At 31.4% G+C, this 16,039-nt stretch overlaps 2 protein-coding genes and 1 pseudogene across 2 annotated transcripts; 2 read left to right on the plus strand and 1 right to left on the minus strand.

Annotated features, from left to right (window-relative positions):
• Positions 7-993, minus strand: LOC104703962 (DEAD-box ATP-dependent RNA helicase 2-like; the record flags this gene model as incomplete). Its single annotated transcript, XM_019238756.1, has 2 exons — positions 663-993; positions 7-550 (listed from the first exon to the last, which is right to left on the minus strand). Coding segments are annotated over exons 1-2 (861 nt in total), but the record flags the coding sequence as incomplete, so codon positions are not given.
• On the plus strand, positions 3,353-12,588 carry LOC104703972. The gene is made up of 10 exons (XM_010420072.2): positions 3,353-3,454; positions 3,546-3,587; positions 3,660-3,728; positions 11,140-11,193; positions 11,299-11,328; positions 11,407-11,473; positions 11,779-11,921; positions 12,018-12,152; positions 12,264-12,485; positions 12,577-12,588. Exons 1-10 carry the CDS (start codon positions 3,353-3,355, stop codon positions 12,586-12,588), a joined length of 876 nt encoding a protein of 291 aa, XP_010418374.2.
• On the plus strand, positions 13,569-15,090 carry LOC104751869 (annotated as a pseudogene).

Genomic DNA, 16,039 nt, shown 5'->3' on the forward strand with positions numbered 1-16,039 from the left:
TTTTCGTTTTGTATTGCAGAAGATAACAGCTTGAGTAATGGTAAGTGTGTCGAAAAGATCACAGAGTGTTTCAAATTTCCACTGCTCCTTCTCGACAGCAATAAAATATTGTTTGATTCCATCAAGAGTCAACTCATCACGCTTCACAAGTACCTTCACTGGATCCGTCATGAACTTGCTTGTCATCTCCAAAATCTCCCGAGGAAGAGTTGCAGAAACCAAGCAAACCTGGAGGTCCGGTGGAAGATATCTGTAAACATCATAGATCTGGTCCTTGAATCCTCTACTCAGCATCTCATCTGATTCGTCAAGAATCAGAATAGTAATAGCTCTGGAGCGTAGACTTCTCCTCTTTATCATGTCACAGACACGACCAGGTGTCCCAGACACAACCTGGACACCATGCTCCAGCCTCCTGATGTCTTCTCCAACGCTCTTCCCACCGATGCATGCATGTGCATGGATATTGGCGTGTAATCCTATAGCTTGTATCGTCTTCGCTGTTTGTGAAGCTAGCTCTCTTGTTGGGGATAATACCAAGGCCTGAACCCTGCAACCAAAAGTAACAAATAGATGAGAATAATTAAATAAGATAACTTGGCAGAAAAGTTAAAAATTGGAATTAGGGTATGCCAGCAAAGGAAAAGGAAACATAAACATACTCTCTAGACGAAGTGTCAACGACTTGGCAGACGGAGAGGGCAATCATAGAGGTCTTTCCCGTACCGGAATGGGCTTGAGCAATAACATCTCGCCCTTTGAGAATCGGCATGACAGCCCTCTGCTGAATGGCCGATGGCTTCTCGGAACCGTACTCGTAGAGACCACGAAGAACGTTCTCGTTAATTCCCATGTCTTCGAAATTCGCGACGGCCTCAACCCCTGTGGTCGTCTTGAAGACCGACTTGTCGTCATCTCTTTCTCCACCGCCTCTCCTACGGTCGCCACGGCCAGGATTAGCCACGTTCGCTGTCGCCATATATAAATCTCTACCTTTTTAGTTGAGAAGCTCTTTTGATTGTATTCCAATAAAATTTAAAAAAGTTGTGAGGTCTAACAACACACCGAAGTCACGTTTATATAGCAAAAATCCAACACCCTTTTCCTATAAAAAAATGTTAGGAAAGACACCAAAACAATAGCACATTACGTGCGAGACACGCTTCATTAGACCATCTTTAATTTATCTTTAGACCGACTCCATAGGTGATAAATAGATCGGGTTGTCTTTAAGAAAAAAAAACCATAATTAGGATTTAAGATATAGTATCTATATAATGAGATTAATATTTCTTTATATTAAATTAATAATACAACTAATTATTAAAAAAATTAATGAAATCTATATATAATAGCAAACCCACTTTTTTGTGTCAATTTTAATCCAACGGATGAGATTAGTTCTACTTTTCCATCTAACGGTTTAAAATTATTAATGACTCCAACAGTTGCAAATTATTAATGTCTTTTTATCTCACCCCATCTTTCAAACATCACACCTCTTAAAACCTTTGTTAATGATCTCAAAAGTTGCAATGTTTCGGTCCAACAATTGTGTTTCATCGTTGCACCCCCAATTTTCCATGTTGGCACTCGTTAGTTTTCACACACTTTTGTTTTATACCTGTTTATTTATATAAATTTGCAATTTTTTGATTCAACAATTGTGTTTTTCGTCGTACCCCTAGCTTCCAATGGATGCACTTGTTAGTTTTCACACCTTTTTGTTTCAAACCTCTTTGTTTTCACACTCTTTGTTTTTATATATTTATAGATTTTTATGGATTTTGAAAAGATTTTTTGTTCTTTGAGTATTATTAATGATCTCACCCTTTGACTATACATATTATGGACCTTGAAAAGAGTTTTTGTTATTTGACTATTGTTTAATACCTCCAAATTTACAAATTATGAGTATGATTTTCTTTCAATTTATTAATCAACATTAATTCACTCATTTTTGTTAAAAAAATTTGGATTGTTTTATTTATTGATTCATTCATCTAACTTTTGTTTGGTGTCGTTTTCCATCTAATTGTATTGATCATCTCTTTCAAGTATTAATTTAGGTAATTAATTGTGATTTCTAAATTTTTATAGATTTATCTTTTTAGTCAATTTGGTTGGTTGCAATTGCAGCTATGAGCTCTTTCTCCCTGATTCTCTTATTATTTTTTTTATAAATTTTGATAGAATAATGATTTAAATTTTATTCTATGTGAATATCTTTCAAAATTGATTATCTGAATAGGATTCAGTACACCTAAATTTATATATCTTTAACATTATTCTTATTGTCACTGAATCTATTTTTCATTTTTATATATCTTCTTATAATTAAAAGAGAAGTACAAATTGGAGAATGTCCAAAATCCGTGATCTATTTACTCAAATTTCTACTGAATTATTAATAAATGAGACACTTTATTGAAATTAAGAAGGACAAAATTGACTTAAAAAACAATAAATCAATTTTATCTGTAGGGTCCACGTCTTTATCCGAATACCCACCCGATGATCAATTCATATCCATTGACTTGGGTATTTTTTTTTTATTATTTTGGGCTTCACTATCGTTTCATAATACTAGTATACATATTGGGCCTTACTCACCTGCAAAAATACCAATATTCTAATTAGTTGATAGATGGTTTTCATGGCATTAAATGTAAAAATCAGTTCATATCAATTTACGCAAATCATTGAAATTTGAAATATTAATTCTCCAATCAACTTATGATCAGGGTCTCAATTAACTAATTCCATAGTAGCATAATTACTAAAAAAGCGCAAATAAAATTGAACATACCTAATTTGATATCATAAAATCAAAACAAATTTGAATAAAAAGATTTTGTACTTTCCATTTAAGATTCGCACAACTCAATCACAACGAAACGCTATGTTACCAACTTCAATATAAATAAATCTATTCTATTGTCATTATAATTTCATCACAGCAATCAATTTCGAAAACTCAATAGAAAAACTCAAAGTCATTTTTGTATTTCTTAATGGCGCAAGCAATTGCTTATCTCAATGATGTGAAGCCCTACAAGACATCCTGGAGAGTGCAAGTCCGAGTCCTTCACACTTGAAAAACTTACACCACTGCTTTTGGAGAGACCTTTGACATGGTCCTCGCTAATGTACAAGTAAGTTAATCTGCAATCTTTTCCTCAACAACCTGTTTACTATAAAATTGGAGAATGTCAACTCATAACTACACATTATTTCAAGGAACAAAGATTCATGCTTATGTTAAGAAGGATTCTATGAATCGTTTCGAAAATTATATGGTTCCAGGTGAATGCTATACTGCTTTTAAAGGTACAAGCTACATGTTAACGTGATGGATCAGATTGGCCAGATGAAATTGATGGTTTTTGATAGTATGGCTTCTGACATTGTTGGCTGTCCTGTAAGCAATCTTCCTGATGGGTCATGGGATGAGGTTATTTTCTAAACTACACGTGAATACAACAATCAAACCGTTTCACCGACACTACATTACTAACTATTAACGTGACTACTTCAATTCACAGATTGATGATCCTGAAGCTTTGCCTAATTCTATTAAGAACTTGGTGGGGAAAACATAGCAGTATCTGATATGTGTTGGTCATGAAAATCTCTTTAATGGAATGGATACCTATAAGGTGTCTAGGGTGCTGTCAAATGATACAACTGAAAAAGAAGAGGAGATTCCAGCTGATTCCAATGACCAGGTAAACTAGCACAATTCGAAATAAACTAACCTTTCATGTTGCAGATCCGAAAATTATCCTCTTTAGTGCTTAATCCACAACTAAAATTATGCCCACTAAATCTGTAAATAAGGAAGATATAGTATTAGTGCATAATAAACAGAATTAAAAAAATTTAAAATACATCTTATAAATAACAGTTAAAGGTTAGTAAATAATAATTATAATACCATAAATTTACATTAAACAAAAAAAAGATTACCATAACTGAACAAATTACTGACATGATAAACTTATAAGAAGACATCTTATCAAATAACACAAAATCAGCAAAGTTTATGAGTTTGGAAAAGGTTTTGATTTGCAGAATCACATTGGTTTGGTATACTTAAATATAGCCTTATTTATGGTACATTACTATCGTAAATATCGGCATATGATTTAGTTAATAACCAAAACCTTCCAAAGGTTAACCAAAGAAATCCTAAATTTTAGAATAGTATAAATAAGTACAGTGTAGTAGAGCTACTCATCAAACACATTTCATAGGAGATAATCCGCTCTTTTTTTTATTATTGGAATCCCAAATAAAAGAAATTCCATAGAAGGCAAAGCAGCATGAAGATTCAAAGGACAACATATGTTTCAAGTGAGACTGATGGTGATATATATTTGAAACTCCTCTTAAGGTATATCAAGGGACCAACAAGTGATGAAAGTTTGAGGACATACAATGGTGTGACTTTCGACTCATACAAGGAAGCATGTTTGGCTACAAGTTTATTAGAAGAATAAAATATTACGGATCACAATCCATCTACCTATTTGTTATCTACCTATTTGTTTTTTAAAAGTTATAGTTTTTCTCGCTATCTCGCTTAATTTCATCAATAAAAAACTTTTATGTTCTTTTTCTTTCTATCAAACGTAATCCAAAAAGATTTCCTAACTAACTCTCAGCGAAATATGCTAAAAAATAATAGCCAAATTAACTATTTCTCACATAAGAGTTTCGAAACAAACATTATTACTGCACAATAAAACTTCTTCAGAATCAGTTCTTCATCCTCTCTATATGCGATTGCGAAAATGGAAACAAGTCGTTACAAACAAAGAAAATTTAGATCGACATCAAACTAAAAAGAAATTCGAACCCACTTACCGAAACCATTGAATTCAATTACGAATTCCATGTCATGTTTTCTAAAATTGATTAATTAGAACTAGATCTGGCCCAAAAAAATAATTTGGAGCCAGTAGGTATGTGTTCCTCAAGATCTTAACAGATTTTGTGAGAGTATATAAGTATATAAACAATAATTTAGTGGAACAACTGATTATTGACTAAACAGAAAAAATTCTATGAAAGACGCCACGGAAAGCAACAAGAACGAAATATGTTGTTTGCAATTTTCTTTTTTCTAGCCTAGCCTTTTTTTATTTGCTTTTTTAGTTTAACCATCAACATATGTATAATTACTAGGCTTACAGAAGCCCAACTATATTTAGTGCATACGTAGCCCATCTTCTTTTATTTGGGAAATCTGTTTATAAATAAACTTACATAGGATATTCAAACATTCTAATTTTTTTAATACATATCTAACTAAAAATGGAAAGGAATAGAAGCAATAGCAAAAAGTTTTCAGCTTAAGGTACCATAAAAAAAACAACCAAATATCCAATTTTCCGAGTTGTGTCACTGTTTAAAACCCGTCAAAACACCGTGTACACACAACTTCATTACTAATAATTAAATAAGCCAATGTTAATTACTCATAACAAAAAAAATTGTTTTAATTCACACTATTGATGTGTAATTATAATAATACAAAACCAAATTTTATATTATTTACAATTTATTTTAAAACTATATAAAAAAAACAAGTATAACTTAATGTTACAAAAAAACAAATAAAATAAATACTACTATACATTTCCCAAACATATTTTTTAAAAAGAGTTGGTACTTACAACTAAGTAAACTTATATATAATTTTATGTAATCAATATACAAATAATTTAAGCACAATTTTGTTAATTAAAATTGTCCGCGGTGTATCGTGGATTAAAACCTAGTATAACAAATATTTTATTTAACTAAATTGGTTAACTCATCTTAATCATTATTTATGTCTTTTATATTATACAGTTAAAAAATTACGTAAAAAATGTGAAATTAACAATTTTAAGTTTTCATTTTCCTGTACGGTACGGCCGGCATCCTAGTAAAATAACGGGAAATTAATTTTGGGCGATAAGTATACTTCTTTTCCATCGGCTCTTGAATATCACCTTCTCAAATAGAAATCACACGTGTCAACACGTATAATTATATTGGTCACTCCATTTATCTATTTGTCAAATCCCAAAAATATATGTACATCATGCAAAATAAATATAGATTGAAAGGTAACTTTTGATAAGAAAAATATATTAAAGATTAGAATTTAGAACCATAGAAAACCAATATCAAATCAATAACTTATTGGTTTAATAAACCATAAGTTTCTAGAGAGAGAGAGAAATTGAGTCAATAATTTGAACTTCCAATTTACAAAAGACGAATATATATATATATATATATATATATTAACAAAAGTTGAAACAAAAAAACTAATGTCCGCATCTCAGTAGCACTATAGCAGATCTGAAACCACAATGATGTCTCAAAATTTTGCTAGCTTGATTGATGGTTAACTTTTTATGGGAAATTGGATCGACATTTTAGAGTAGAAACGATTAAGACAGTTAGTATTTGGCCAACTGAAATGATCGACCGAAGGTCCGAAGATACAAAACTCATCAATAAACGAAGCAATGTGACAAGAATGAATTGACTTTGGTTCGACGAAGCAATGATCAACTTTGGTTGTACATCGAGGCCGACGGAAACAACTTTTTCACTTTTTGACCTCAAATAAAGCAAAATATGGTTCTATCACTTCACTTCTATGGATTTAATTGTTCTTGTTTTTGACGGAAAAAAAATTGTTCTTGTTATGTGGTTTTTTACTTGGTTAAAATGTAAACAGGCTAACCCCGAAAACAATGCGTGGGATGGGTTGTAATTAACAATTATCTTACTCATGCATTATATAGTTAACCTTTTATCAAAACAACAAAGTAATAATAATGAAAAGAAAAACAAAACTTATAGCAGTTCATTTAGCTACCTGTTGTGTTTTTTATTTACGTATGTTAAAACTTATTATATTTATAAATTCGGAATCTGATAGTAGTGATAAATAAAAAGAAGAAATTAATTTTATATGATATAGTTTGTTGTTGGGATGTTAAGATTTAACATTTAAGACACAAAACCTTTAAATTCTTATTTAAATAAAGAAAATCTAGAAATCACAATTTTTTCATATTTTAGTTTGTTGTTGGAATGTTAAGATTTAAGACCTAAAAGTCCAAAACCTTCAATTTCTTATTTAAATAAAGAGAATATAAGAATAACCAAAAAATGGTGTTACTACGAGGAAGTTGCATTATTTCTGAATAATTAATGCAAAGTTTTGTATATGCGAGTGAGCGATTTGGACTTAATTTGATTTGGTAAGTCTTTTCTACAATGATCAAATGATAAAGTAAAACAAAGACTTAATTTAGCTAGACAAATATTTATTATCGTTACATTAAAAATGACCATTTTTAGTAATCTTTGAATGTTTTTCTGTAAAAAAAACTTTCCTCAAATGGTGCCAGAGTGAATAAGCGTGTTTGTGTACGCGCTAAAGCAAACCCTCAACTAGAAAGTGACGTAATTTAAGAGAGAAATGCAAACAAAATATTAATACAAAGTGAATACTAGTTTTTTTTCTTAGTAGAAGAATTTCCTTTTTAAATACAAGGCACACAACACAGCTATACCCCATGGTTTTAAATTATACTCCCTCTGTTTCATAATATAAGATATTTAGAGAAGTATTTATGTTTCATAATATATGATGTTTCCAACTTTCTATACAACTTTTATATTAAATTTATATTTTATATTAAGCAGACTTGTTTATAATTGGTTAAACTTTTTAAAAGTAATTATTTGTTAATATGCCTGTTTTCACTAAAGCATCATATATTTTGAAATGGAAGGAGTACTAAATAATTAGTATTTTTACTACTAAAAAGTACTAAAATTCATGCTAGGGTGTTTAATATAAAATTATATCGTATAATATGTTCTGATCATTCACATTGTAATCCAGTGTCAAACCCATTCTTTGTTTTGTTTCTTCTCTTAAATTGGCATTCTTATTTCTTTCTGTATCCGATAGTTCATCTTGACCATTTGATTGACAGATGACACACTTTAATTTATATATAGTTTTCACCAACTATCTTCAAAATTAAAATTGTTTGGTTTAGTTTAAATACCACTGATTTAAGTCAATGCAATAATATGACTGTAGACTATTAAAATATATTATGTTGAAGTCCAAATCAATTCACCCAAAGCAGATATTTATTAGCAAATTCATTTTCGAAAAGGACCTTTTTTTGTACCAGTATTGAATCGTGTGTGGAGTTAGATTCAAAATATCACAATTATCAAAATATCACAAATATCACAAATATATTTTTACTAAGGTCTGAATTCTGATAAGTTATATAATTTGTTACTTACTAGTTGCTTACTAGATAAGCGTCATTAAATAAGTGGCGTTGTTAAATTAGTGGTTTAAATATTTAAGAGTAAGCTGACAAAAATAATGATGAGCGATTGCAATCAAAGAGGAAAAATAAACAAACACTAATAATATTGTTGGATAATAGTAAAAGACAACCAGTAAGAAACTAAGAATAATATTATTGGATAATTATTTTTTTTCGTCTATTGGAAAATTATTAAAAAGCATTGAAATAATTATGATGCAAATGTGTGGGGTTTTCTTTGCCAAACATATACTACTACGTACTCTTCTCGGATGAATCCCATGAAAATACTACAACCATTACCAACCTCGTATTGGTCCCAAAAAAATATAATAGTTTAGTTGATTAATCTTCGGTTGCTCCAAAATATCTATTCCATTTCTTTCTGATGTATAAGGTAGCCAGTTCGTAACTTATTAACTAGTCATTGAGAAGACCGAATACTCCAGCTTAACCGAAGATTAATCATCATTTAATAAAAAATGAAGACTTTTTATTATTGATTGGCCACACTCCCAGTGTTTAACGGGATATGTCAATCACATAGTACGTAGCAATGTTGCATGGAACAAATGCGGTGCGTCTGTATGTTCTTTTTCCATTTTTCCTTCTAGCAATACATGTTTGGCATTTTTCAAACAAAGAACATTGGACCATATGTGGCATTTCACGTTAAAAAGTTTTTATATTATTATAATGGTTTTAATTTTCTTAAATTCTGAAAATGTGTATTCCACCATATTCTTACCAAAAGCATATCTTATTTATTTTTCAAACTGAATTATTTGAATAAATAATTGTTATAACTGTTATTTGAAAGAAGATAATCAATTGAATTAGTTTCTACGAATTGAATGTTATAAACGCTTTGGAAGACAAATGATTCTAAAAGAGGAAAAGTGGTAAAATAACTTACGGTCAAGAATGGTAGCTTTTCATACCTCTTACTCAGATTTAACCTTTGATATTTGTCAAATGAGCGTCATTTTCTTGACAGTGAGTCGTGCAGATGAGGAAAACTATAAATTATAAGAAATTCAATAATAAGGATAATTTAAAATTTTAAGATTCATAATATGGGTAGTTATATGTAGGACATGGTGGTGTATTTTCCCCTAAAACCATTTTGTTTTGTACGAAAGCCATGTGAGAGAGCTATTTTGAATCTTTGATGAATAAAAAAAATACCGAATATGTTACCTCTTATTATTTTATCTGTTTGTTATACTGTTTGAGTGTTTATTTTTATTTTATATTGTCACGTTATACTGTTTATGTTATACTGTTTATTATGAAACGCAAAGATTTATATCCTTGGATGAATGCCAAACATTATTCTTGGATGAATCCGAATCTATCCTGTATGACGTTTTCTTTATTACCATTACAAACCTCGTATTGGTCCCAAGCAAATACACTTGATGGGCTACTATACAAAATACTTATAATATTTTATAATGTAGTAACCAAGTTTTATGTAAAATTTAACCCGGTGTATTTCATTTCTTTCTAGTCTATGATAGTTATAAAAATTAATTAAAAGACCGGCTGTGTAGTATATATTAGTGTTAAGTTTCTAAAGAAGTATTATCATATATGCATATCTTAATTACTTTGCATAAAACTTGGTTACTACATTATAAAATATATAATTACCGTTATAAAAACGGGAACTTTAATTATGTGTTGGGATATATGACGGTCATGTAGTAGCATGGAGCCATTGACAGTGTATTTTTATGGTGTAGATATGCATAGAGTGCGTAGTGGTATTTTAGTTGATTAAAAAGGATGTATCTATAGTATTTGAAAAAAAAAATAGTATGGTTTACTTGCAGTGAATCATAAAACTGATATTATTAAAAAATATTTTGGAGAGTTTGGGTGAAAAATATGTGGGTCTCACATGTGTAAATCGAACCCTTCTGCTCTCCTTAAAACCACAACTTCCTCTCTTCAAAATTTTCAGCTTTCTTCTCTTGCCTTCATCAGGTCATTTCTCTTCTCTTTCTTTTTAGATTTTCTTTTATCCTTGTAAATGTCTCAAATATTTTGCACTTGTGCACCTAAATTTCTTTGATGTTTGTGATGATTGCTAAAGAAGCTTAATGAGTTATGATCTGATAGCTTTGTAATTAAGGATACTAGATTTTTTGTGAATTTTCTTTGATTCATTCTGTTTATTACGTTTAATTCTTGATTGATTCTTTATCTCTCGTTTATTGCATAATGAAATGAAGTGTAATATATCATTGATTACATCTGATGTATTAAACCATTTTCAATTTATATAACATTTTGTCTCTCTGTCTTCAATCTCATATTTTTTTTTACTTCTTATACAAATAACCAAACTCAAATGATTTTTGTGAAGTTAACACCTTTTTTCTTTTCTGTCTTCATAGAGTACGTATAAAAAGGAAGTAGATATATTACAGACACTACAATGAAACCTATACAAATGTTTTGAGAGTAACCCACGAGATGATTGATAAATTCCGATTCGTATGTTCCTTTAATTGGATACACCAGAATCATAGCGATTGTTGCATGAATAGCCTGAGATGTTTACACATGAATCAAAATTCTCTGTTGCTTATGATTTATAATAAGAATTTCCCACTCTTCTTTTGCTATTTAGCAAATTTTTTTTCAACAAAGCTTGGAAGATATCTTCATGATAGTAATTTTCTAGTTTATATTCATATTAAAAACTTTTAGTAATTTATGATAGTCTGAATGCTAATTTGTGTCCTTCTACAAATTTCAGAAATTGTTTACAATGGGAGATCGAAGACAAAGGGCTAAAGGAAAAAAGAAAACGGTAATTTATTTATAAGTTAAATAGTAAAATCCTCCTTACTAACTAAGAAAATAAAAAGAAGTAGCTCACTACTAATGCTTATTATTTTTTTTGATAATAAAATAGGTGGGTTCATCTAGATCTGACTATCCTGAGGTAAAAAATCTGTGTTTTAATATATAATTTTGTGTTTATGTACAATTCTTATATCTATGTTTGTTGTTTTGATTGTAGGATATTCCAGAAGGATGTAAAAAAACAAATGAGTTGGAGAAATGTGAAAAGAAAATCGTTAAGGGAAGTAGTCGATCAAGGAAATCAACGTAAGAAACACTACATTTAGCTCGATGAACTTTTGAACTCACTCATCATATCGATTCTCGTAATATGCATATATTATATGATATTTTATTTATTTTTGATTGACAGAATATTGTTGGACTATTTCAACAAGTCGAATGATTTCATCCCATTTATACATCCATGAACAAACGGAGTCACTTCTCTCACTTTCTGCCCGACATTTGTTCGTTGGCGTGAAGGGGAAAAATCCCGACGGCTTACTTAAAAATTTGGAAAATCTAAAAGATTTTCTAACAAATGAAGGGATGATTCAGGAAGAAGATTGTACTTGTATTATTGAAACTGAAAGCGAAGGGAGCTCTTGCTCAAATTCAAAATCGAAAAACAAGAAAAAGAGCTCTAAGGTGGAAAAAGCCAAAGCCGATCCATGTTTTGGAAAAATGAAGGTTACTAAATATATATATATATATATATATATATATATATATAATGATAGTTCTGTGTTTTTACTCAGATATATAATATTAGTTTTAAATTTTCAGGATAAAAAGGTATTCAAGATCAGAAATTTGCATGTCGTAAAGGACGTGGATGAAAGGAAGTTAATAGAGTTGCTACAGAAAGGTCCAATTGCCGTGAGTATAGCAGTAGCAAATGACTTTAAGCTATTTAAAGGGGTAAGTAATAAAATATACTAAAGTGAAATGAGCTTCATTTTTTATTAATATGATGATTTACTTAAACACTCTAACAAATTTAATTTCCATTTATTATAATTGAATTAAAAGGATGAAGTCCACAAAGGATATCCTAAGAGTGGGAGAAAGGCCTTAAGAGACCATATGGTTCTATTGACGGGTTACGGAACAACATCAGACGGTGTCCATTACTGGGAGTTTCAAAATTCGTACGGTCTGGAGTGGGGGAAAGATGGATTTGGGAGATTAATTAGACAGTGCAGCCAAGAAAAGGAAGAACCATCTCTAATCAATGCCTATATCTACCCAGAGGTATGAACCGACACTTGTTATAGTCTGAATTTGTATTTTTTTTATAAATTATGTATCTAAGTATCCTCGGTTTTGGTTCTATTTTATGCAGATTCTGGCCTAAAGGAAAAGCAGTAGATAAATAAAGATATGTTATGCAGCTATCGACTAAAGAAAATAAAATAAATGTTAAAGCAGTAGATAAATAAAGATATTTTATGCAGCTATCGACTAAAGAAAATAGAATACATGTTTTTAAGTCTTTCTTTCCAACAAAAAAAACATGTGTCACACTTTTGTGATTGAGATTATTTTAAAGACTATGTGGTAAAAATGTTTGTTTAGTCAGTTAATTAATGTAGTAAAGAATTTACAGCTAATGAGTCCGCTACTTAATTTAAGTTATGGAGATCATCTAGCTAGTAAATAATTAATGTTGTTACTATCAGTTCCGATCGACCTTTATTAGTTTTCTATATGTCATCAATCATGAAGTATAACAAACAATGATATTATGCTCACATAGATCTGGTAACTTCTAGCAGAAAAAAGAAAGCAGTTCAAATATAAATTAAGCTTAGACTAAAACTTTTAGGTTTGACAGAATAGATGATTCTTACACAACAACAAGCCAAGTCAAGGACGTGGCAGCTAAGGTTAAGCGTTTCTGATGATGTCTCAAACGGCTTCGTCGCTTCGCTGACACGTCCTATGTATGTTATATCCACCTTTTATTTGGCCTTTCTTACTCGGAAAAGTTGAAAACTGGAAACTAAGCATAAACGTTATTTGTTATGACTTTCGTGCAACAAGTTATATCTAGAACTATCAAAATGTCGACCCAAATCTTTCAAATCTTATCGGAATTTGCTCTCAAGAACATGAACATCTAACGTAACCGAGCTGTTTTTCTTCTTCTTTCATTTTTTTCTCCGGTGAGCTTAATTTGGCCTCTCTCTTTCCTTGATGCTGCTTCTCATTCTCTGGTTGGATCTTCTTGAATGTAAGTAAAGAGTGTAACAGGAAGCAGATGTGTTGTGTTATACATGATTTACTGAACACGAGAATATGTAAACAAGAATGTTGGGCTTACTTTTCATCTTTTTCACTTTTCGCTTTTTAAGGGCCCAAAATATTTTGCGCAAACAAATGGGCCCAAAATTTTAAGATAGAAATGTGTTGATTTTATCTCGAAGTTTCCGGAGGATAGAGGGGGAAAATTTGGAAATTAGGGCTCCTCTTCTTCAACGCAAGGCAAAAAAAACAACTTTGATCCGTGAGGAGCGATGGAGGAGGTTGACATAGACGGTACGAATCCAAGTTTAGTTTGATTAAGCTTTAGGGTATCGTGTGTATAGTCGCAATCGATACGGATTTTGTGTATAGCCACGCCCTGACTCTGATAAAAGCTTTTGTCTCTCAGGTAGGTCTGGATTGCTGGCACCTGTGTCTCTGGATTATGAGTTTGGTTCTTTTCCAAGGTATCTGATTCCTCCGGATATTAGATGGGACGAGAAGAAAGAGCCTAAGTACACGACACGGCAAGAGTATGTTTTGATGAGAAGACAAGTCAGGAAGAGCTAGGTTCTGGCTTCTTCTTCTTCTTCTTCTTCTTGTCCTTTTTTTCTATTCATCACTTCCATTTTTTGAGATTTGTTGATTAGTCAATTCTATGTGTTGTTGTAATTAGGGCTTCGATATCGATTTCACTCAGTTCCGCTCTGTTTTCAATTACCGACCTGTCGATTTAGACAGTACCGAGTTTGCTTTGGCCCCAGAAACCACTAGGGAGTTACTCAAGAGGCTGTCTCAAAAGTCCCTTAACAAGTACAACAATGAATGGGTCTGCTTTTTAACTTCTCTTTGTCTTTCTTTGCCCTTGTTTATAGATAAATACTAGTTAGTTTGATCTCTCTGCTAACCAAAATTTTGGTTTTTTTTTTATACACACAGTTTACAGAATATGAATTTCTCAATATTGTCAAAGCCAACTATTACATGTGTTCTGGGTTAATGTTTTTCATCACCTTTGAGGTTAGAGATCCTTACGACAACCTGCCGAAGCTCTTCCAAACTAGTGTCTACTACTATTATAAGGATGACGATCAGTACATATTAATCAGACCTAAACCCAAACAAAATGGTATTTTACAATCTCCCTTCTTTCTCAATGGGCTTAAGTAATCATCTCTATATATAGATCATTAATTAGGCCAGTTTTTTTTGGTATGATGATCCTATATATGTTTCATTTGACTCTTTTGTAATGGTAAAAATTTAATTGTTTTTTTTGTCAGTCAAATGCGTTGGAACTGCCAAGACACAAAAAAGGTACATATACCAGTCGTTTACTCTGATGCATCTCTTCCTTTACTGTTCTTTTACTTGGTTATTTCCTCTTGTATCTCTTTGAATATGTTCTATTCCCGTTCATCATTTTTGCAGATTGGCATAGGGATGTATTATTCAATGGCTGTGCGAAAGTAGTGTTTGGGGTGTTGTTAGATATTATGGCAGAATTGTTCTTTGTAATAATAATATGAGAAAGTTATGTTGACTGAACGTGAGATATGATTTAACTATTTATAATCAAATTGGCGTAATGAGGATAATATGCCTTAGCCTATGGAAAAACTCTCTTTCATGGATGTTTTCTTCTACATGTATGCAACCTGGTATGTTGTTTTGAACCCAAAAAAGGCTATAATAGTAGTTTACTTGATGAAAGTGCTTTTCTTTTTTTCCCTTTGTTACAAAAGAGGTTACGATGTTTGCTTTTGTCAATGCTCATATCAAAGTGGCATTGTAACTATTTTCTTTTGCCTATTGATCTGGCAGTTTTACATAATTTAACCAATTCGTAGAGATAAGTTGTTTGTCTACAAAAAAATTAATCATCACTATGCTCCATTGACCAATTTAGAGGGATGTGACAGTGTCGAATTAAAAACTTCGAGGAAAAATACAAAGAATATAAAGAAACATAGAATAGAGGAGTGATAACGATAATCAATAACGCAGCATGATAATAAAAATAGAACGATAAACGATACAACGTTCACCAGCAAGAATCTCAAAGAGAGAAACCGGCTAAACGATGAGGAACAAGCTTTTAAGAGTTTTACAAATCCAGATATTATTTTCGATAAGATGAAAGAGAGCTAACACATGCTCTATATACTACTACTACTGTTAACACTGTTAACGTTTATTTAACCGTCGTGACGTTGACGTCTCTGCAACCGACACTCAACTCCACAGCTCATCAGTACAGCTCACCATTCGCACGTGACCTTTTCCTTCTTACCTTCTTCACACGTGCTAAATGCCAGCTCTCCAATACTACATCAAGGAGGAACTCCAATGCAATTAACGCGACTTTCTTTACTTAAAAGTTAGGGTTTCGTTTATGGTATCAACATAAAGAGCGATGGCGGATGATTTTCCAGGTAGGAATCCAAGTCTAGATTTAAGGATATATCCACGGATCAAATACCTAATTTCGATGTCTTGTCTCAGATTGGACTACTGAAGACGTATCTCCATATATAAAGTACGAGGCTGGATCTGTTCCT

Source organism: Camelina sativa, chromosome 1 (assembly GCF_000633955.1).
Source record: "Camelina sativa cultivar DH55 chromosome 1, Cs, whole genome shotgun sequence".
Lineage (NCBI taxonomy): Eukaryota > Viridiplantae > Streptophyta > Magnoliopsida > Brassicales > Brassicaceae > Camelina > Camelina sativa.

Excerpts from the sequence above, each read along its gene's own strand:
- LOC104703972 (XM_010420072.2), top strand. The coding sequence starts at position 3,353 with ATGGATCAGATTGGCCAGATGAAATTGATGGTTTTTGATAGTATGGCT. Across the intron at positions 11,194-11,298 it reads CTAAAGGAAAAAAGAAAACG|GTGGGTTCATCTAGATCTGA; the intron begins GTAATTTATTTA and ends ATAATAAAATAG. Across the intron at positions 11,329-11,406 it reads CTAGATCTGACTATCCTGAG|GATATTCCAGAAGGATGTAA; the intron begins GTAAAAAATCTG and ends TTTTGATTGTAG.